At 33.1% G+C, this 23,373-nt stretch overlaps 3 protein-coding genes across 6 annotated transcripts; 2 read left to right on the top strand and 1 right to left on the bottom strand.

Moving 5' to 3' along the window:
- Window positions 1-6,580: 6,580 nt before the first annotated feature.
- Window positions 6,581-11,782, top strand: LOC108329873 (25S rRNA (cytosine-C(5))-methyltransferase NSUN5). 3 transcript variants are annotated; one of them, XM_052877163.1, is made up of 13 exons: window positions 6,584-6,937; window positions 7,006-7,064; window positions 7,150-7,203; window positions 7,308-7,443; window positions 7,610-7,695; window positions 7,857-7,955; window positions 8,149-8,202; window positions 9,197-9,341; window positions 9,574-9,635; window positions 10,166-10,253; window positions 10,464-10,538; window positions 11,186-11,347; window positions 11,435-11,782. In XM_052877163.1, the coding sequence occupies exons 1-13, from the start codon at window positions 6,718-6,720 to the stop codon at window positions 11,650-11,652; spliced, it is 1,458 nt and encodes a 485-aa protein (XP_052733123.1). In that variant the 5' UTR covers window positions 6,584-6,717; the 3' UTR covers window positions 11,653-11,782. The 3 variants fall into 3 exon arrangements, with proteins under 3 accessions (XP_052733125.1, XP_052733123.1, XP_052733124.1); XM_052877164.1 differs by having other exon boundaries at window positions 6,585-6,937; window positions 7,153-7,203; XM_052877165.1 differs by lacking the exon at window positions 8,149-8,202 and having other exon boundaries at window positions 6,581-6,937.
- A 1,192-nt stretch (window positions 11,783-12,974) lies between these two features.
- LOC108330516 (17.3 kDa class II heat shock protein) lies at window positions 12,975-13,674 on the bottom strand. Its single transcript, XM_017564996.2, has one exon. It carries the CDS (start codon window positions 13,511-13,513, stop codon window positions 13,139-13,141), a length of 375 nt encoding a protein of 124 aa, XP_017420485.1. The 5' UTR covers window positions 13,514-13,674; the 3' UTR covers window positions 12,975-13,138.
- A 5,120-nt stretch (window positions 13,675-18,794) lies between these two features.
- LOC108330632 (uncharacterized) lies at window positions 18,795-20,720 on the top strand. Of its 2 annotated transcripts, none has more exons than XM_017565123.2 (2): window positions 18,795-19,303; window positions 19,511-20,720. In XM_017565123.2, the coding sequence occupies exons 1-2, from the start codon at window positions 19,292-19,294 to the stop codon at window positions 20,552-20,554; spliced, it is 1,056 nt and encodes a 351-aa protein (XP_017420612.1). In that variant the 5' UTR covers window positions 18,795-19,291; the 3' UTR covers window positions 20,555-20,720. The 2 variants fall into 2 exon arrangements, with proteins under 2 accessions (XP_017420612.1, XP_017420613.1); XM_017565124.2 differs by having other exon boundaries at window positions 18,797-19,303; window positions 19,474-20,720.
- Window positions 20,721-23,373: the final 2,653 nt, after the last annotated feature.

Raw genomic sequence — 23,373 nt, 5'->3', positions numbered from 1 at the left:
ATCAAGTTATTGAGTCTATCCCTAGATCCTAATCACTTGAGTGCTCTATCTACATTCATGTTCAAAGTAACTTTCCAGTAATCAAAGACATTCAAATAACATTATATTTTCGTACAATGATAATAAATTCAAGAAAGAGCATATGAACGAACAACAATATATTGAACAGGAAAATTAAATCACACTGAGTTCATTACATCCAATCACAACAAAAGAGAAATTTAAGTGCTCCTAGTCATCTAAAACGTACACATTTGAAGCAATCCCATGCAACAATGGTGTCTTGATGCCTTGAAGTAGTCTCCGGAAATTTCTTAGATGTTTTCGTTTCTTTCTTTTGTCCGGAACTTCTGTCAGAAGAATGTTTCTGTCTTTCTGTCACGTCTTTTAAAGCCACTTAACTTCATTAATTCGCTCAGCGCACATGTACTGGTGTGCTATGCGAATTTTCTTAACTACTGCATGTTATTCGCTCAGCGCACAGGTACTGGTGCGCTATGCAAATTTTCTTCTTCTGGCAGTGCGAATTTTGGCTTTCGCTTTGCGAAAATTGGCTGACAGAGTCTGAATAATACACCATTTTTTGTACAATATTTTACATAATAATCTACTATCTATTACAACTTTTCAATGAGGAACAACATGAATAATAAAGATTGAGATTATTTATAAGTATAAAAACAACTCTTTTTTACACTTATCAACTCCCCAAACTTGAACTATTTCATGCCCTGATGAAATCACACAAGAAAATGAATATCACAATAGACATTTGACATTTTAATAAAATGACTCTGCACATCAGAATAATCACATGCATTCCTAAAGATTTCAAACAAGTATGACATGGTGCATCACTCACAAAATCATCTGTGCATAGAATATGAACAATCAGATCAGCATTTGTCATTACTCACACTCAAGTGTTTGTCCTCACATGATAGTAGAATTGACATAGAACTTCATCAGCTTTTGCATTTCATTTGATTCACACACTTCACACACTATTGGTTAAGTCCAAAGGTCTTTTCAGGATAAAGCTTGGCTTGGCTAGAAAAAGAATCATGGTTTTTCTTGGATTCAAAAACACCTATTAGAAAGAGAACAACTTCAATTCCCAATCCAGTACTCAAATCCTAAAATATATCATTCATCACATACCATTTTCTTTCACAACTCAACCTTCTTTTTCATTTTGAGCTTTTTTTTATCATATTTTTTTATTGATCTTTTCTTCCCACAAATTTGAGTTCAACCTTAACCTCTTTTAAAGCATAATACATGTTCTCTTCTAAGGTGTAAGGTAGGATATCATCTAATAGGCTCAAGGTGGAAGGAAAAAATTTTCAAGGCTCAAAAGGGTTCACAAATGTATCATTGATCTGTTAAGGTTGGTTGTTTGACCAAGTAGCTGTATAATCAATATCAAACAATGCCTCTCTCATCCTTAACCACACAGGTGTGGTATGTAGAATCACAATCATGCAAAAGTAAACTTCATATCTATACAACTCATCATATTTCTTATTCTCAACACATGCTTTCAACCCTCAACAGATCTGGTCATACATACTCACACACAGATAAAAATATATGAAGCACATTGCAACCACAGTCATATGTGTTATCATTTTCAAGAATCACATCAACTTAATCAAGACAATGCATAACCATTAAATCAAAAAGTCACATGTCTTTACAACTAACACATAGTTCAATACATATTACAAAACATAAATAACATAACTAAACATTTAAGATAACTCCATCTGCACCTGCATAATCATCATCTGCATATAAGGCACTTGCACTCCCCCACCTGAAGTCTGGCCTACCCTCAGGCCATGGGAGATGGGCAAACTCAAAGGAGAACCTATGTTAATCATAGTTTAAAACAAGATCGTGGCGAGGTCGTGGCGAGGTCATGGCGAGGTCGCGGCAAGGGCGTCCTGCAACGGTGGCGACCAACCTCCCTTCTTCCCCAAATCTTTTCTTCTTCCCTAAATGCTCATTGTATCAAAATCCATACTTTTTTTCTCTGTTGTTTTGGGAGAAATTTTGTTAAGGTTGGTGTAGTTGATTTTTTTGTGTTAATGTGATATTTGGTTCTATGTTCTGAGATTTGGTTCTGTGAAAGGGAAAAAAATTCAATAACCCTTTGCTATTCTGATATTTGGTTCTGTGTATATCTTTTGATATTTGGATCTGTGAAAAGGGAAAAAAATTCAATAACCTTTGCTTGTCTGGATTGTGCAACGAAGAGGTAGAAGTGGATTGTTTTGAAGAAAAAAAACGCAATTGCCTCAGTTATCTAAGAACCGAGGCATCATCCTGTATCATTTTAACCCGGTTCAAAACCGAGGCATAAAGCCACCTTCTTTTACATCGTCCAAATATGACTCGGTTGCAGAACCGAATCCTATTTACAAAATTAACCGATGCCATTTCCTTATCCTGTACTAGTGAGTGAAATGTTATTTGATATTATTGGCTAACTGATTATAGGAACCGATGAAATAATATCTTGTGTTAAACATTTTTTCTTAAGTTTGATTCAAAGATGACAACTGTAAGAACTTGTAAATATAGAGGTATAAAAAAAAATTGTATAAACAAATATCAACTTTACCAAAACTCTGATCATTCTTCAAACCTCCTTCCCTCTCTAGAAAGCTTCTTCTTCTTCCTCTGACTTCTCACTAGATTCCCAGCACCTTGAATCATAGGAATTCGATTTTAGTGTTACCCAAGCGTCCGCGGAGTAGAGAGTTTCATTTCTACCGAACGTTTTCTTCTTTATGATCGGGGCAGGTTGATTTCTTGTGCTGTCAAGGGTACTGCTAGGGGAGTTTCAATAGTTATGCTTGGAGAAACCTAGGTAAGGGGAGCTAGATCTCTTTCTATGGGTTGTATGAACAATACATGTGCTGATCTCTGTGTGACTATGTTGTTTGGGTTGAAATTGTATTTTTGATATTGATTGTATGAACTGTATGCTGGAAATTTGCGACTGTGGATGTGGTTGGGTTGAGATGATATTTGAGATTGGTATGTTGATGTATGTATTCTGTTGGAGGGGTGATCAAGGGGAAGGTAAGGAAAAGTATGCACTGTTTTGAATAAGTTGGTAGTGTTTTAGGTAAATTTTGGAGGAAGTGGGATAGTGAATTTGAGAGTTAAGGGTCTAGGGCTCTTGTAGTCTGTTGTGACTTGTTAGAGTCATCAAACTGATCAAAACAGGTGCAAAATGATTGAATTGGATTTGGGTCCCTAAGTTGTTGATTTTGGTATTCTATAGCAGAAATTGAGTCTAAATCACTTTAGAATTGTAGTAGTAACGTTTTTGGTCAACTAGGCAAGTCTAAATAAGTATATAACATTAATTAGAAGTCTTAGAAGTTGCAGATGATGCAGAGTCACTATGCGAGCTGTCTCGCATAGCGAAACCATGTAGAGGGTGCTCATTGTCTGGGAAATTCGCTGTGCGAATTACCATAGGGTGATGCTCTCTGTTTACGGACTCGTCATGACGAATCATGTCGCTATGCGACTGGTGGTGATTTGGAATCACTGCCTATTTAATTCGAAGAGCAAGTTGGGTGCGTAGCGAGAAGGTTTGGGGGTGTGCTCTCTGTCGGTGGAATTCGCCTAGCAAATCCTATAGTTATGCGATTGGTGGTGATCTGGAATCACTGTCTATTTAATTCGAAGAACGAGTTGGGTGTGACACCCGGGCACGGAGACGAGGGCGGGGAGTGACGCCGGTGCAAGAAGCATGGTGCAGGGGGCACAGACAAGGAGCGGCTCCTGGCAGCTTCGGGTGGAAGGGGTACATGGACGAATCGAGCATACACCGGAATGAGAGGGATTTGGAGACTGTATAGGTATGGGACTATACAGTTGAAGGATAGCTTAAAGGAATTGATTTGACTACTCATATCACCAAATGCATTTGCTTTTCGGTAGCCTAACTCATAAGAACTCCATAGTTAAGCGTGCTTAGCTTGGAGTAATTCTGGGATGGGTGACCTTCTGGGAAGTTTTCCCAGAAAGTGTGCGAGTGAGGACAAAGCACACTGGAAAGCCTGGTGGTGATCTGTGGGGGCAGTCGATGGTCCCTGTGAGTTGCCGGGACGTTACAGATGGTATCAGAGCCTAGCCTCTCCCAGTACGGTGTGGTTCGAGGACGAACCAGAGCAAAAGCTGGTGGGCATGTGACACCCGGGCACGGAGACGAGGGCGGGGAGTGACGCCGGTGCAAGAAGCATAGTGCAGGGGGCACAGACAAGGAGCGGCTCCTGGCAGCTTCGGGTGGAAGGGGTACATGGACGAATCGAGCATACACCGGAATGAGAGGGATTTGGAGACTGTATAGGTATGGGACTATACAGTTGAAGGATAGCTTAAAGGAATGGCGAATCTTGTTGTTGTGCGACTGGTGGTGATCTGGAATCACTGCCGATATAATTCGAAGAGCGAGTTGGGCGCGTAGCAAGAAGGTTTGGGGGTGTGCTCTCTGTCAGTGGAATTCACCTAGCGAATCCTGTCGCTATGCGACTGGTGGTGATCTGGAATCACTGCCCATCTAATTCGAAGAGCGAGTTGGGCGCGTAGCGAGAAGGTTTGGGGGTGTGATCTCTGTCGGTGGAATTTGCCTAGCGAATCCTGTCGCTATGCGACTGGTGGTGATCTGGAATCACTGCCCATTTAATTCGAAGTGCGAGTTGGGCGCATAACGAGAAGGTTTGGGGGTGTGATCTCTCTTTGAGCTCTCGCATAGCGACTTGAGTGCGCTATGTGAGAAGACCTGAGGCCTGTGGCCTCAGTGAGTTAATTCGCATAGCGAATTAAGGGGTGAGCTGTGTAAATTTTTGTTGTCTTGCCTTGCATCTTGGTGCGTTGTGAGACCTGGTTCAGTGAGTTTCATATTTGTCCACATCTGTTTGAGCTGTTTGATGTTGTTTGACTGTGAGGATGTATGTATGGTGTTGTTGAGTGGTTGTAAAGCATATGAATGTGAACTACAATGATGTAATTAGTATGAAGTTGTAAAGCATATGAATGTGAACTACAATGATGTAATTAGTATGAAGTGGACATCTCAGGGTGAGATGATTGAAAGTGATGTGTGGGGTGTTGTTATTGTTCTGTATAACTGTATGGAGCTTTGAACTGGTATGTCTATCCCTACACTCAAATCATTGTTCATGCTCAAATAAAGAAGAACAATGTGAGTGGTGAGAGTAGAGGGAGGTCCTCATCTATAGTCTTAGAGTTTAGAAATAGACAAATGGGGATTTACCTTGCATAGTGTTGGGGAGTGCCAGTTGAACTACGCAAGTGCAAAGACGACCAATAGTTCGACAATTATACAAATCCGGATGAGTCTTGTTGAGTGTTTGAGTCATAGTTTAAAGGGTATGCTTTAATTGTTCTTTATATGTAACTAAGCATGATGACATCGATTGATTGTACTATATGATTATTGCTTGTTTATCTAGCTCACCCTTGCTTCTGATGTGTGTTGCTTGTGTATGTTTTTCTTTTACGATGATCATTCACTTGGATGGGAGCATAAATTGTTGAGGAGATACCTTTGGAGCAAGAACTAGAGGATACTGACGCTGCAGTGCAGTCTACGTAAAAATTTCCTATTTGAACGCTTGAAGTATTGAATACTCTAAACTGTTTTAAGTTTAAAATTATGTCTTCATATTTGGATGACTGTAATTCCGTACTTAATTGTTCTTTATTTGGATGTTGACGCCTATATTATATGATTGTGTTTATTATATAATTGGATGTCACAACAACCACTTTTTTAGGAATTTCTTTCGGGAATGTTCAAGGAATATCTATCAAGTTTTCAACTTTTGAAAAACTATACTCTACATAACGTTTATATTATGTTTTTTTGGAGGAGTCTTCGTATATCTTTCTTTTTGTGGTTTCCATCGTTTATATATATATATATATATATATATATATATATATATATATATATATATATATAAAATATGTATTGATTTGAATAAAGTAAACAAGGAAAAATACAATATAAAGAAAAAAATTGCGAGGAAAATATATGTTAATAGCTAATATTTATTAGTTTTTTTTATAAATATTCAAGCTTGAAATATAAATGCATAAGATAATATATTAAAATAATTTTATTGTCATTTTTTTCACAACATGACACATATAACACAATTCAAGAATTAGAGTCTACTCAAAGTTTGTATTGTCTAATTTACAGTTTAAGGTTAGTTGTGATTCTACTTCTACATTTTTTTCACATCTTATTATTACTTTGTTTGGATTATGTAATTCATTTATCATTTGAAGTTAAAAAATGATTTTATATATCTTCAATGCTTAAAGAATAAAATATATTTAAATTTATAAAATAAAAACCATACAAACTCTAAATTTAAGTAATAAGTAGAATTTAATAGAGAAACATGCTTAAAAAAAGAGATGCGAAAAGACACGAACTTATAAAGGAATCCAAAGCACTAAACCCAAGAGAAGGAATCCAAAAAAGTACGGGCCAGACTCGCTAGAATGGGCTTCCGTATTGCTCAATGTTCATAGACCTCAAAGACGACAAATAGAGTCGTCGTTTCAGGCAAAAGAAGAGAGTGACAAAAAGTTGTGGTTTATTGAGTAAATTAAGTGCAATGCAAAGACGCAAGACAAAACCCCTAAACCCTGGGAATGAAGAAGACGAAGAAGAGTGTGGAAGAAAATGGGGGAAAGTTCAATGGTGCTGAGAGGTCAGCGTATTTCGCACGCAGAGAGGCAGCGAAGGTGCTGAGAGTGGTTCTCGAAGGAGACGCTAAGCGCCGCGCTCTTGCCTCCATTAAATCCCTCATCTATCAACCTTCCGTTAGGAACAAGAAGGCCACCTTCGCTCTCATTTGTCAAACCCTAAAACGTAACTAACTAACTTACTAACTAATGGAATGTATCATTTCATTAACGTGTTCGTTGTTTCGTTCGCAGATCTTCCCATCATCAAAGATGTCTTGGAAGCTGCTTCCATTCTCAACGCCAAGTGGAAGGTCATAAATCGTAATAACTGTACCGCATTGTACTTTGGTTTTTCTTCGTTTCTTAACACGATGTGTTGTGTATTGTTGATTTTAGCAGAGGCAACGAGAATTGGTATATATCATTGTCTATGATATCCTTTTCGGCAAGGTGAGGTGTTTTTTCTGTTGTTGTATAGAAGGATTCCTGCTTCTACGACTTCTGCAAATTGAACTAGTTACTTATGTGGTTATGGCCAAACTTGAAATTTATAGGCGGTTTCACTAGTTGGTGATGCAGAGAAGTACCTTATGCGACACGAAGGCGCTCTGCGTTCGACTCTTAAACAGCTTTTGTTACAGAGAAATGTGAAGACTGTTAAACAGTTGATTGCTCTGCATGACATTCCAGGTCATTTTTCACATCTTCCGTTTTTATGCATTTTATTAGATTTTATAGTTTGTGGAATTGGTGCTTTTTTACAGTTGATGCGCGGCAACGTTTTTGATTTCGAAGCTGATGCTTTACAGATGATTTTTTTGAAATTTTTACATTTTCAATATATGCTCTTATGCAGAAGTTTCTGTACCTCGGTATGTTCGTGTGAATACGCTTAAACTGGATGTTGATTCTGCCTTGCTTGAACTTCAGAAAAATTACTCGGTAAATTCATCAAAATATTTCTGATGATCAATATTTTATATTTTAGTCAAAATGTTTTCTTCCTTTTTAGGAAAGTATTTAACTGAATTTATAAAAAGTCACCAGGTTTACTTCATTGATTTAATCCACATTTTCGGTTGATACGGATTATTATTAAATAGGTTCAAAAAGATAATCTGCTGGCTGAGTTACTGATTCTCCCAAACGGCACTGATTTACATGATCACCCTCTTGTTAAAAACGGCAGTATCTTTATGCAAGTAAGGAATTACTCTTTTTTTTTTCTTTTTTTTTTAAGAAGTTATAGATATATATCATTATCTGTATATAGGTCTCATTGGATGAAAAGGTTATTATCTTTTGATATTTAAGAAACGTACATTTCAATTCTGATTGCATGTTTTTCTTTCTTTTATAATCGTTTTGCTAAAATGGAGACAAACTTTTGTAAAGGGTAAGGCAAGTTCCATGGCAGCACCAGCTCTTAGCCCTCAACCAGGATGGGAGGTGAGTTATTGCTGCAATGTAATAAACGTTTAAGATATGAATTTGATTTAATCATAGGTGCATTCTACTTCTTCATTCCTTGTAAACATCACCTACTACCCTATAATTTCTGTCCCCACCCCCTTTCTAGGCTTGGATCTTTTTTACATTGGACTTGCAACTCTTTCACTTTTCTTTCTTTTTGAAGAGTATTTCTGAAAAGAAAAGAAAGTTTGCTCTTATTTTTTCTCTTGGCAGTAAATTGTTAAATAAGTATCCTTTTTTCCTGTTGCTGTCTGTGTCTTTCAAGGTTTTTCATAGCCATTTAGTAATTAACTAACTGATCAAGCAAAAAGTAGAAAGAAAAGCAGAACTGATGTGGTCATAACACGGGGAAGCTCTAGTCAATTAGTTTCATGAGTTATTGTAGCCCAAAATTTCTCATGAAATGTAACTTGATAAGACGATTTTAGAGTAGGATTGAGCTATTTACTCTGAAATTGGAGGCGAAGTAATTATGCTACATTTACTGTTTAACAGATTATTCTGTTCATATTGGCCAAATTCCTTCTTAGATAGTTTGGTCATCCTATTGGTGATTCAGGAATATTGAAGTATATTATATTTAATCTGTTCTACTGGGTCCACTGAATCTTTTGTTTTGGCTTCTATTTTTTAAATTCTTCTTTTTCTTAATATATTAAGTTGATATGTTTTTGCTTAATTTTACTTGTATAAATCCTCAGGAATTTTTAATTTGTAGGATTGCAAAGAAATGGCCAAGGTTACCATATGTAAATTAAATTACTAGAATATAAGTGAGCAACCACTCTGTGTGTATTTGCCATGTGCTTTCCGCCTGCTCATTTTAACTGTCATGTTATGAATGTTCAATTTGTAAATTAAATTATAACTACAGAAATCAGAGTTAAATAAAAAAGTAATGTTGAATCCTTGAGATATTTTGTTAACTATTCCAATCCTTACTAATTGCACACCTCAAATGTATTTGAAGGTTATTGATGCATGCGCAGCACCGGGAAACAAAACTATTCACCTTGCTGCCCTTATGAAGAGTAGGGGAAAGATTGTAGCATGTGAGCTGAAAAGGGAAAGAGTTAAGCGATTGAAAGACACTATAAAGCTATCTGGGGCTTCTAGTATCCATTGATGTTATATCTATGTGCTTACCGATAGCCTTTTCAATGTCATAACAACAATAAGTGTGTTGGATGTTTTTTAAAACGACAGGTTATACTAGTTGTCTAGAATCCATGTCTCTTTTCTGTATTTAGTGTCTTCACAGCTGACGAGCATTAAATTCTGGAATTACTCCTTTTTAGTTAATTTTTGGTTGGTGGTTCTAACTGTCAGACTTAACCCCAAGTTCAGACATACAAGTCCTGAATGAGGATTTCTTGAACATTAATCCCAAGGATCCTTCATATTCTAAGGTGAAGTATATTTCCTAATCTGTAGGTAAATATTTTTGTTTAATGGGGTATATGGGTGGCTGCTAATAGTTTGACTGATCTTGTATTATCAAACCGGACCTAATGATTAGTACATCTGCAGTTTTCTTGTAAACTTCAATAATTACAATTTATGAAATGTTTTTTATGTTCTGTGTCAATGTAATTTTGCATTGCAAAAAGGAGTTAAGGATATGTTTTGTTGGTCCTTTGTATGATGAAGTTTTGTAATATGCTGAATGCTTCTGGTAACTTCGATTCTGTAAAAAAAGGCACACTAGAGTAAAAGAGAGATGTTGTCTTTCATTCGTATTTCCTCTTATGGGAGGAGTTAAGCCTCACTAAACGGCCGATCCTCCTATTGTAAGAGCATATATTTTTTTCTTATTAGAGGAGTTTACTCATTTTACTTGTATACAGTCGTTTGTTAATTTGTCTTACGGATTGAAGTTTTATTTTATTTGGTTCGTATGTGTGTTTGTGTCTAATTATGATTAGATCTATCATGACAGGTGAACGCTATTCTCTTGGATCCTTCCTGCTCTGGTTCTGGTACTTCTGCCTCAAGATTGGACCATCTGCTCCCATCTAAAACAGCAGGTTAATTATATTCTACAATGTAGACTGTATCTACCTAGCTGTCACTCTAAACTTGGCCATTATAGTACACTGTCAATTACTGTCGTGTAAGACCTGGTTTGAAGTATTGGACACATTTTTAAAATTTTAATTCCAGATTAAGTATGAAAATTTTCTTTCCTTCTTTGGTATGATGATTTACTTTTTAACCATAAGCTTTTCACTCCATAGGTCAGGATACTGATATGAAAAGATTGAGTAAGCTTGCAACTTTCCAGAGGAAGGCTCTTCAGCATGCTTTACTTTGTAAGTTAGTTCGTTTCTTCCTTGTCTAGATCATTTTATTGTCTAGATAGTTTAGAAACTTAATAACAGTCTCCAAATTCTTTGCTGGGGCAGCTTAAAACTTTCGGTTTCTTTTTTTTGATGATTTCATCCGAGTATACACATGACAAATATGAACTTAAGATTTTAACATTTTTTTTTTATTTTTCCAAAATTAAGACATATTCCAAAAAATTAGAATTGTTTCATTTACCAGTTTAGAGTGATAAATAAACTTCCAAACTTGTCTCAATGTTACAGGGGAAATATAAGTTGATCTGGTGGTATATGTATAATTTTTTATAATGTTGATTTTTTTCTTTAATTTTTATTTTTTGAAAGAAATATTTATTAAATGTTTAGATGTTATACTAGTTATGTGACATAGATAAGAATGAGATAAATTTCATATCTAGATAATAAATTTTGACTTTGGGAACTCATCTCTGGTTCTACGTCCTCAGAAGAATTGTCTATAGTACATTGTCTATAGTACATGTTCTATCAATCAAATTCAGAATAAAGATGTCTTTCCTTGATATGTAAAAACAAATATGAACTTAAGATTTTAACATTTTTTTTCTGAAATTAAGAAATGTTCAAAAAATTTGAATGGTTTCATTTGGCAGTTCCCGCTCTTGAAAGAATTGTCTATAGTACATGTTCAATCAACCAAATTGAGAATGAGGATGTGATCAAATCTGTTCTTCCCATTGCCGAATCATACGGATTTCAATTGGCCAAGCCCTTCCCCGAGTGGCAATGCCGTGGTCTTCCTGTGTTTGAAGGCTGTAAGTACTAATTTTAGACACCAGCAGAGTTCCTGGTCTATCATTGTTTTGCACCATGATTTTTAGCGTTTTCTTTTTACATTTCAGCTGAATGCCTGATTCGGACAGATCCTGCTACGCATGGCGAGGGTTTCTTCATTGCTTTGTTTGTTAGGAAAGATGCATCTTGGGATTGTTCAAATAAAAACGAAACTAGAATTTTACGTAGCACTCCCGGAATTAAAAACGCGCAAAGAAAGAAGAAACGTATGCCGATTATTAGCACGAACCCATTCAAAATGTGGTTATATGATCAACTGATGTAGCTTTCGAAATGGGAGGGTATAAGGAGGTGACCAAGATAAAATTAGAGGTGTAAAATGTTTTAAATTTTCTTATTTTCATTTAAAATAGTACACATTTTTAAATTATTTTGCTGGCATCGCCATTTTCTTACCTGTATATTAACATTGATTGAGTTTTGTCTAGCCCGGGCTAAAAAAAACGAGAACAGATTTCCGTGTGGCGATAAAAGATAGAGATGGTCAATTGGTAGGGGTGGTAACAAAGTCAGTTCTGTCTATTTGACCTGCTAAAAGTGGCGGAGTGCTGTCTAACACCCCAGATATTGAAAGGCGTGGGTTAGTTTGTTAGATTTATTGTATAATTAACGCCTTAATTCTATATAGATGTAGAATGTAGCCTAGAATATTCATTTGATGTGATAGATGTGTTATATAGAATATCGATATATACTATATTTTCAAGAAATTATTTTATTCTAAACAAATATGACTACGATAAAGTTAAAAAGATATATAACTTTAGAAACAGATATATAAATGCAGCTGCACTGAAATATGAAAAAATATAGTTTCACATACTTTTACACTAATTTAACATATTATTTTTTATTTATTATTTCTTATTTTCCTATTATAAACATCATGTCATTTGACTTATTATTTTTTATTTTCGTATTATAAACATCATGTCAAATGTGTATCAACCTACCATTGCCCATGAAATATATACATGTTTTAAAAATATAAGTCTTATTACATTACACAGTAATACATCCTCTAATCATATTTTACCCAATTTTCTACCAAATATTTCCCTTCAAAATATTTCATATTTCTTTTTCTTGACAAAATTTCGAATGGACTTTTCCCCAATTCTTTCCAAAACACTTCACTTCAAACTATCCTTTTTCTTTTCTTTTTACAATCTTTGAATATTTTTTTTAATTTTTTTTATCAAATTAAATTTAAATATGTTATATGATAATAATGATAACTAAATGCATTTTTTTTAATAAATATTTAAACATTGTAATATCATAATTGATTTTTTACATACGAAAACTTTCATTATTATATAAATCGTGGAATTTTTTCGATAAAATTCACGAAAAAATGAAAAAATCTATACAATTAGAAGAGTTTTCTAATTCATTGGCGGCTTTTTAAGTTTCCCGAGGATACAGATAAGTTATTTAACGAAAATTAAGAATAAATTTGTCTTATGAAATCAATGTCAATGAACTCCTAACTATTCTTGCATTTTAATTTTGTTTAACTGTTGATTAATTTTTTCACACTCTTCCCATGGTTAGAGAATGTCGACTTTTTTTATTATTATATTCATCATACTACTTGAGAAGTTCAATTCAAAGCATACATTATATCGCTGCATTCGGATCACATTCAAAGTCAGACCAACAAAAACGCAAGAAAAAACAAAAACCATATAACCAAATAACAGGGGTGTAATACAGTGCAATGCCACTGATCTTGAAAATCAAGAAATTTAACCAATCTTGACCTCAATAATCTTGGGCTTCTTGGGTTCAGGAGGAAGCAACTTGTTGACGGTGACGATGAGCACACCATCCTGGCAGACAGCAGATATGGCATCAGTGTTGACATTGTCTGGAAGTATAAACTTGCGCATGAACTTTCCCATTTTTCTCTCCATCCTCAAATACTTAACTCCTTCTTTCTCCTCCTCCCTCTTCCTCTCGCTGCTAACGATTAACGCGTTGTCCTCTTCCATCACCTTAATGTCTTCAGATTTCAGGCCAGGCATGTCGATCACGAACACATAAGAGTTCCCATATTCCTTAACATCAGCAGGAGTGGCCAATACTTTTGCATCTCGCGCTGCTTTTGCATCCAGCCACATCCAAACGCACGTCCAGAAACATTCACAGAATAAGAGTAGGAAGTTCCAGAAACATTCACAGAATAAGAGTAGGAAGTTCCAGACATGTCGCACGCACGTCCAGAAACATTCACATAATAATAGTAGGAAGTTACAGGCATGTCGCACGCACGTCCAGAGAGATTGACAGAATAATAGTAGGAAGATCGAGAAAGTTACGTACTTAATTCCCATACTTCTAGGAGGTCCAGAACACAACAATGTTTCACTCTTCATTTCTTAAAAACAAAATTCTAAATTAATTATTCCTTGGGCTTTGGGCTTTGCCTGACCCATTTTTTCATTTCCCTCACATTCTACCCCTACACCTTTTTCAAGTCATATACCACAATAACAAACTAAACAAAAATATTTATGTACTATAAGAGTAGTTTTTTATTTATTTACTTTTATTAAATATAAAATAAATTATGCACAATTGGGAATCTTTACTACATTTTCTTACAAATATAAAATAAATAACTTTGCACAAATTAGAAAATAAAATAATGTTTGATGATCTTACCATAAGTTTTTTGGGCTTATGTAGACTTGTGATAGGAACATAAGTTATGTAATTATTTTTTTGTCTATACAGAGATAGGCGTGTAGTAGTGACATCTTTTTTAAGTGATATTAGATTTGTTGAGGTTTCAGTTAAATGCATGCGTGGTTGTCTGCATTTTTTTGTTTACATCCTACTCACACATCTTAACATAGGCCGTTTTCTCCTCTACAACTGAGAAAGAGTTTTTAATTAATTATATTTTAAATTTATTTATTTCATATTATTTATTATAAATTTAAATAAACTGTACAATATTTTATGTGAATAATAATGTGTTTTATTATTTTATTTTTTCTATGGACAATAAATTTATCCACATTTATGCTGACATATTCAAATTATTAAGACTAGGCTTTGTAAAGGGTCCGAATACATAACATTTTATCTCTCAATACTTCACCAGAATGGTTATCATAAATATATAATTAATTTTACATAATTAATTTAACCTTGATGTTAAATAATTTCATAAAATTACAATGATTCTTTGTTTATATACTCCTTTATTTATTTTTATCTAATATGGTTAATGTAAATTCTAACAAAAGTCCCAATACATAAATTCTTGACTCTTAACTCTAAATCCTAAATCTCAAACCTTAAACCATAAATCATAAATCCTAAACCTTAACTCCTAAACCCTAAACTTTAAACCCTAAACCCCAAACCCTAAACTCCAAACCCTAAATCATAAACCCTAAACCATACAACTCTAAACCTCACACCCTACACCCTGAACCCTAACACCTTCACCTTAAACTCTATACTCTATACTCTAAACTCTAAACCCTACAACCTACACCTTACAACCTACACCAAACAACCTAAACCCTACATCCTACACTATACACCCTTGATAAGTGCAAAAAAGGTAGTAAATTTTCATATGAAATTTTGGCACTTTTGTATTAAATTGTGTACATTTGTATCAATTTTCTCCAATCTAAGAAAGATGAAAGGTAATCATATGTTTCTGAGTTGTTGATTAAAAGGAAATCATTTGATCCTATTTTGTTTATGTTCCAAGTAAATTAAGAGAAAAGAGAGAAGAGTAAATCCTGCAACAATTCACCTAAGCTAAAATGATCTCGCTTAAGCTAGATTCATCCAGGAAGCCATTGATTTAAAAGTCATTCTCGCTTAAGCGAAAATGACTATCTAACCAAGACGTTTCTTCTTGCTTAAGCGATAATCATCTAGCTTAAGCGAGAATTCAAGTAGTATATATATTGACGATTCAGAAAGAGGAGGGAGGACGAAGAGCTGCGGAGAAAGAAGTTACCCAAAGAGTTTTTCTTCCACTTTAGCTGTAGGATCTTCTTCTTCATCTCTTAGAATGCTAATGGCTACGATGAGTGGCTGATCTTTTCTCTTGAGATTGAATGTAATCGATTCGAACTCGAATGTAATTTGGTGATATTTATATATAACATTTCTGTTTTATTCAATATTGGTATTTTTGTTCTACTCTTAGTGCTTGATTCTATCTGGTCAATAGTTTCATGAATGTATGTTTTAGATTTGACTGAAAAGTATTTCTAAAATCAGATCTGAACAAGAACACTCGATATCCTGTAATGCTAGGGATAGGTTTCAGTTTATCAATTGCTTATAACACTTGAATATAATGTTGGACAGTTTGTTAGATATGTGAGGAATCAATCCCAACTTCTTCTATTAAACTTTCTTTAACTTATCTGTTGTTACTATTTTACTTTTATGAGTATAAATTATAAAAATCCATTATGAATCAGATTGAATATCCTTGTACATATTTTGTTTGAGATGAATTTATCTATTTAATTGAAGTTGTTCTTCATAGGATCGACACTCTTACTTAAAAATCATTATACTACAGTTGACTATTGGTACGCTTGCCAAAAGTTCAACAACCCTACAATATAAACCTTACACATTAACCCCTACACCATAAACCGTAAACCTTAAACATTGCACCCTAAATCATGTACCCTAAAGCCTTTACCCTTAACAGAGTACCCTAAATCCAACACCCTAAGCCCTACACTCTAAACCGAAACCCTAGACCTTAAACCGTAAATCCTATACCTTACACCTTTCACTTTAACCCTACATCATAAACCCCACACCTTAAACCTTACACCCCTAAACCCTACACTCTAAACCCTAAACCATACATTCTAAACCTTTTTGCCTAAACCATATGTCCTAAACCCTATGCCCTAAACCTGAAACCATAAACCCTTGATCCTGTACTCTAGACCTAAAACCTTAGAACCAAAAGCCCAACCCCCAAACCGTATAAACCTTGTACCCTACACCCCTAATCTTGAACCTTAAACGCTAAACCCTTAATCCTTAACCCTATACCATAAACCCTAACCTCTAAACCTTAAACAATACACTAGACACCATAAATCCTACAACATACACATAAACCCTAAATCATAAACCTTAAACCCAAAACCACACACCTACACTATACACCTTTAAACACGTTAAACCCTAAATATATATAATTTGAAGTCTATGGTAACAAAATTTATTTTTTGTTAGATATATTATTTATTATCATACCACTAGTTAATATTTAATTTCATATTTAAAATATATATATCTTAATATGAGAGATATATTTAAAATTTTTCATCAACAAAAATAAAACAAATTTTTAATAATAAGTCACGTCAACAACAATAAGTTTGGTTTAAAGATAATCTTTTGTAACAAAAACAAATATACATATTTTGTGACTATGGTTTTATGGTCAGACAACTATGAAATTACCCCTTAGTCTAATGATGACAAAACTTTTAAAGTGTTCCTAGCTTATATTTTTACAATTTTTATTGAACGAACTTATGGTATGATGTGACTTTTTATTAAGATTAATGAGAGTTGATTATTATAGTTATTTATATTACGAGTTGTTTAAAATATTTAAATTGCTTATAACTTGATGAAAAAAATGTTTGAGTTTATTTTAATTTGATAATTGTTTTTTGGTACTTTTTATTGAGAGTGTTCTAAAAAAAGAAGTATTAGAAAAATACGTTTTTTTGTGTGAGAAAGAGGATTAATTGATTAAAGATGCTTATTAAAATAAATTTAAAATATGTTTTTACCCATAAATATTAGTTGTTCATATATTAATGGTGGTTATGGAAATATGTTTTGTTGTTTTGTTTCTACTTTTATTTCCCCTCTTATAACATGCTTTTGTATTTTAATTTTAATTCTAATGCAATTGTTGATTGATAAAAAATAATTTACAAAAGTTATAGGCACACTATCATATATATATATATATATATATATATATATATATATATATATATATATATATATATATATATTTATTTGTATTAATTTTCACTTGTTAATTTTTGGACTGACTAACATTAAGTAAATGGTTGATTTTTAAACTAGTTAAGGATCAACAGTATCTTGTAAATAAAATTGTTTGTGAATAAGATTAAATAGAGTAGACATTGTTAGAATTTTGTTAGAACCTATAATACAAACTATTATTGACGTTTGACAAAATTGAGAGAGTGTAGAGAGAAGAACTCAACTCATAGATAATATGTATAAGCTTATTTCGTATAACCGCTTTATAACTTATACTAATGAAATTAATTTTAATAATAAATATAAGGATTGTTCATAATTTTCAATATATATATACTAATAAAATAATATCTCAATAGTTTAACCATGACAATTTATTTTTTGCTATATAATTATTATTTTATAAAATCATTATTTTTATTAGTAATTGTTCACAATAGATAAATAATAATAATATACATAATTAAATGTATATATGTATATTATTATAAAATAAATTAGAAAACAGTGACCAATCACCTGTCATTCACGAAAAATATAAAAGAAAAAATGTTAACAATATTGATTTATTTCTGTTAGTTATATTATAATTGTTTTCGTAACAATTCATACCTGTCTCTCATCATTATGTTTTTGTAATTTTCATGCTTCTACCACGTCCTCAGCACATAAAAACAGGTGAGTTTTCAGTTAGAGACAAATTGATGTAAAATTTATGCTTATTATATTATTATTATTATTATATTATTATTAATATTATCCATCACTAATATACTTGTATATTCAAAATTAATATAAAATAACAAGTATTTGTTAAATTATCATAATTTATTTTCAAATATTTTTTAATATTAAAAAATACATCAGTGTAAAAAAAAAACAAAATTCATGAACAGAAAATAATTCAACAAAAAGAAATCAGTTCTCTTTATATCAATAAGTAAATAATTAGGTATTTATTTTTTATATAATAAAAAGTATTATATTAATACTTAATTTTATAAATATAATTAAACATATATTTAATATTTCTTAATTTTATTTGAATTTGTATATTATTAGTATAATCAAATGGTCTTTAATTTTATAATTATTTTTATTGTGACAAAATAAATTATATAAATATATTTTTTTTATTGAATCAATTATTTATTATAAAATAATATCGAAATTCCATAAAAAAATATTTTTATAATTAATGGTGTAGTGAACAAAATTATGAAAAAATTACCATATACAAAAATAACACGTAGTTGCAATAAAGAGACAGAAGATTACTCTGTTTAAACCCACAGCAACGATAACCCGCAACAACGATGGTGCCGCTTGCCCATGCCATGGTCCCCATTGTATTTCATACCTCTTTAAAAGTCCATCGTCATTACATTTACATCTCATACACACCTATCACTCCATTGGACTGTCTACACCTTCATCTTACCTCTATCTGACACCTTCCTCCACCTTCATTTCACTTTTTTTTTTTTAATATTTTACTCCCATTTATTCAGATTTTTTGTATTGTTTTTCATTACAGAAAATAGATAAACTTGTCACAAAATGAAGTAATTTAAACACCCAAAACTCACCTATACATCAACAGACACCTGTCCATTAGTGATGCCAAAGCATTTCTATAATATTGGTAACATAACCCATTCTCATCCTTCTCTCTTTCTCTTTCTCTTTCTCTTTCTCTTTCTCTTTCAAGAATCATATGAACAGTGCCAAATCTCTCAAATTCTTTTTTTCTTTTCCTCAGTTACTGCCGCGGTTAGGTTTTTCCCTCTCATCTTGCTCTGCATCACACCATAGCCCCAGGGCTGCATAATTAAGAGATGAACTGCTGAAAAACCATTCTCATGACTCCCTTGGTAAGACCTATGCTTCACTCTCATCAACATCAACCCTTTTTTTCTTCCGATACATGTTTCACTCTTTTACATTAATCCATTCCCAAATATCCCTCCGCAAGCAAAAAAAAAAATCACACACTCTGTCACTGCTAACCTTAGCATCCCCGACCTTACCTTTTGTTTTTAAGGAAGTGAAGAGCAAACCCTACCCTTAAATTCTCCCAGGTGGCGAAGATGAGTTTGGGCACCGCCGAGGACGATTCGGGTTCTGAAATCCACATCCCCGCGGAGATTGACTGGCACATGTTGGATAAGTCCAAGTTTTTCTTCCTGGGTGCCGCCTTATTCTCCGGTGTTTCCTTCACGCTCTACCCCATGGTCGTGTTGAAGACGCGCCAGCAGGTTTCCTCCTCACGCTTCTCCTGCCTCAACATGTCCTGCGCCATTATGCGCTGCGAGGGTCTCAGAGGTTTTTACAAAGGCTTCGGCACTTCCCTCATGGGAACCATCCCCGCGCGTGCGCTCTACATGGGGTCGCTTGAAGTCACTAAAAGTAACGTCGGGACAGCTTTTCTCGAATTGGGGTTCTCTGAGACGACGGCTGTGGCGGTGGCTAATGCCACGGCGGGTGTTACTTCCGCCATGGCGGCGCAGCTGGTGTGGACCCCGGTTGATGTCGTGAGTCAACGGCTCATGGTTCAGGGGAGTGGAGGGAGTAAAACCATTCTGGCCAATCTTAATTCCGAGAGTTACAGGAACGGGTTTGACGCGTTCAGGAAGATTCTGTGTGCTGATGGAGCAAGAGGGTTCTACAGAGGGTTTGGGATTTCGATATTGACTTATGCTCCTTCCAATGCGTTTTGGTGGACTTCTTATTCCATGGTTCACAGACTCATCTGGAGTGCTTTTGGTTCTTACTTGAGTAAGGGTAAAAGTGAAAGCAACGATAATTTGAGTGGTGTTAGGCCTAATTCTAAGACAATGGTGGCGGTTCAAGGGCTGAGTGCGGTTATGGCCAGTGGGGTCTCTGCAATTGTGACAATGCCTCTGGATACCATCAAGACAAGGTTGCAGGTGTTGGATAACGAAGAGCATGGGAGAAGGAGACCATTAACTTTTGTTCAGACGGTGAGGAATTTGGTAAAGGAAGGTGGATTGCCCGCTTGTTACAGAGGATTGGGACCAAGATGGGCTTCCATGTCATTGTCTGCTACAACTATGATTACTACCTACGAGTTTTTGAAAAGAATGTCTACCAAGAGTCAATAGGATTTTGACTGCATGATAGACCACCCAAGTAAAAGATTGTTTGTTAGGAATTAAGAATTAGGATCACTTGTTCTTTGCTTGGAAATTTCTTTCTAGTTTGTATTAGTCGACCTTATCTGTATATAAAGCTTTTTTCTTTTTAAATTTCTTTGGATCTTTTACCAAATACAATACCTATGATTTTGGATTTTACAATGGCCTTTGAGGATTGCAGAGGACGTGGTAGAGACTAGAGGCATGAATGCAGGGTCGTGTTCAAACTCAGTCCCAAAACTGAAATTGACCTTCTGAGTTATATATTTTAGTGGCTGCTTTACTTTATAATTACACTACCCAAAGCTTATTATTCTATTGAAAATTGTAAGATCTGGTTGGGAGTTATGATTGAAATTTAGCATGGAGTAAATCCCATAATACATAAGGTAGAATCATTATCATTACCGGTGGTGATGCTGGGAATCAATTAGTAGAATGACCAACTTTTTGGGTGATGTGATAGTTTATTCTAAACTATAAGTATAAATATATATTATTTCTAATTCTGGCCTGCAAAAGAAAAAGAACGCAATTTTTGTTACCACACTGAATTAGCCACCCGAACTATTTTGGTTTGCATTATAAAACAAAGTGAGACTTGGTTTAGAATTTGGAATCTAGTTTAAATGGTGAGAAAGATAAAATCATTTAATCTAATTCCAATTGAAATGTAAATTAGGGATCTGTTAAGTTGAAAAGTAGATAAAAGCAATAGATGAAAAGCATGAGAAATAAAGGAAGCAGACAAAACAGTAGACAGAGGTGCGCCTCCTGAATGTTGTCCTTTGTTGAAACTAGGTGCTGAAGAGGAAACCATTTTTGGATCTGCTATGTCCCATAAGAAAAATGAATTGGCATTAGCATTTCTATGGACCATTAAGGAGCCAAATCTGTGGGCCAAGGCCTATCCCTTGAAGATGATGAGCCAGGTCTCTTGTAATGCAAAACCTTCACAAGGCAGTGACAAATGGTAGAATCTGTATATAATAGGATAACCTTTTTTCCAAGTTTTACAACTCACAACAATCACACTCACTGTTACTCTGTGCTTTCAGACAAATAATATTCCAAAGTCAATGGGATTACTTTCAAATTCTTACTACATTTTTCAGTTTTTCTTCCTTTTCCAAACCATCTTAGCAAATATGTTTCTTACTAAATTTGAATCATTTTTTTATATCACTCAATCATTTTTTTTTAAGATATCATAAATCATAGTTAATGTCGTCTTTAAAATAATTACAGTGAAAGTTAATAAATTTCTTATATATAATTGTGATGAGGTAACAATGTGAAATAATATATTTCTAAAAGTAATAATAGTATCATTTTATTTTTTTATTATAATAATAACAAATCTTTTAATTTTAAAACGAGAGGATAGAAAAACTCAAAGTAAAGCAATAGATTAGTAAATAGAATTTGGAATATAATTTAAGTAAATAATTGGAAATTAATTTTTAAAATTAAATTTATGAAAAAAACATGAATTATACATTTTTTTTTCATTACTATCTCTCTAGCTATTTTATCAATTTGTTTTACTTCTTACAAGGATAAATGGTGTAGGCAGAAAAGATTCAACTAACTAGTGGTGTTTTCTGATTGGATGAGTTTAATGAAGTTATATTTAAGTTCAATTACCAATGGATGAATTACACCACATGATATAGTAATTAGATTTTTCACAATTTAACCTATATAGTCATTTTATCATTTATAAGATCCTTCCATTTAGAAAAAAATTAATATGACAGTGTTAAAATTAAGGTGAGATTTGAATGAAAAAAGAAATCATGTAAATATTTAGGTAAAGATAGGAAAAGACTAAATAAACAATAAAAGGCTTCGAGGAGTAAGAAAATATACGCCCATTGAAATATTTTTGGTATAATTAATTTGTATTGACATTCAATGACCATATTAAACAAACATAAGTATTTCTTTTTGTATATTAAATAAGGTATAGGAATTAGGATGTTGTTATTAACTTTTGGACACAAATAATATTTTTGTCCTAAAGAAAGTTGACGTTCAATTTAAGATACTGTTGACCAAGCATTATTGAAATCACCAGTTGACAATATTTGATCCATTGGAACATCTTATAAGTCAAAAGAAAAGGAGACAAAAGTGATTCATATAACAGGATAGAAAAAAAATATTAAACTAAATTGTAAAACAAGATTGGGAGATAATTATTTAAGTATTGCATTTCTTAACAAATAAACAAAAACTTTCAATATAATAATGTAGCGTGAGATCTTAAAATTATAATAATTAAAAAATAAATAAATAAGATTAAATATATAATTTGAGTAAAATATAAAATGGTTACTTAATTATAGTTTAAAATATTTATTTTATTTTAAATTATGATAAGAAATAAAATAGTTTACTAATTATTTAATTTAAACGATTTATTTTACTGAAAAAGATTAAGATAATAGATAGAATGATTTATTTAAAAACGTTTATTTTATTTAAAGATTTTTTAAGATATAAAATGGTTTAATAATATTTTAAAAGATTTATTTAACTTAAAAAAATTAAAAAATAAGATTTTGTGAATAATATTTTAATTAGTAAAATATTAAACATATTTTTAGAAAGATAAAGTGGTTATAAAAATTATATAAACTAAAATAGGTGAATTGAGGATGTACATCTCATTTTAATAGTATAAAGCTATTAAAATATTACCTTACATATATGATAAAATTAACTTACACAAAGATAATAGATCTACTTCTGTAAATTCATCTACCAAATCATATGCTTTG

This window comes from Vigna angularis, chromosome 4 (assembly GCF_016808095.1).
Source record: "Vigna angularis cultivar LongXiaoDou No.4 chromosome 4, ASM1680809v1, whole genome shotgun sequence".
NCBI lineage: Eukaryota > Viridiplantae > Streptophyta > Magnoliopsida > Fabales > Fabaceae > Vigna > Vigna angularis.
The sequence above is the reverse complement of the archived record's forward strand: the minus strand, read 5'-3'. Positions and strand labels throughout refer to the sequence as shown.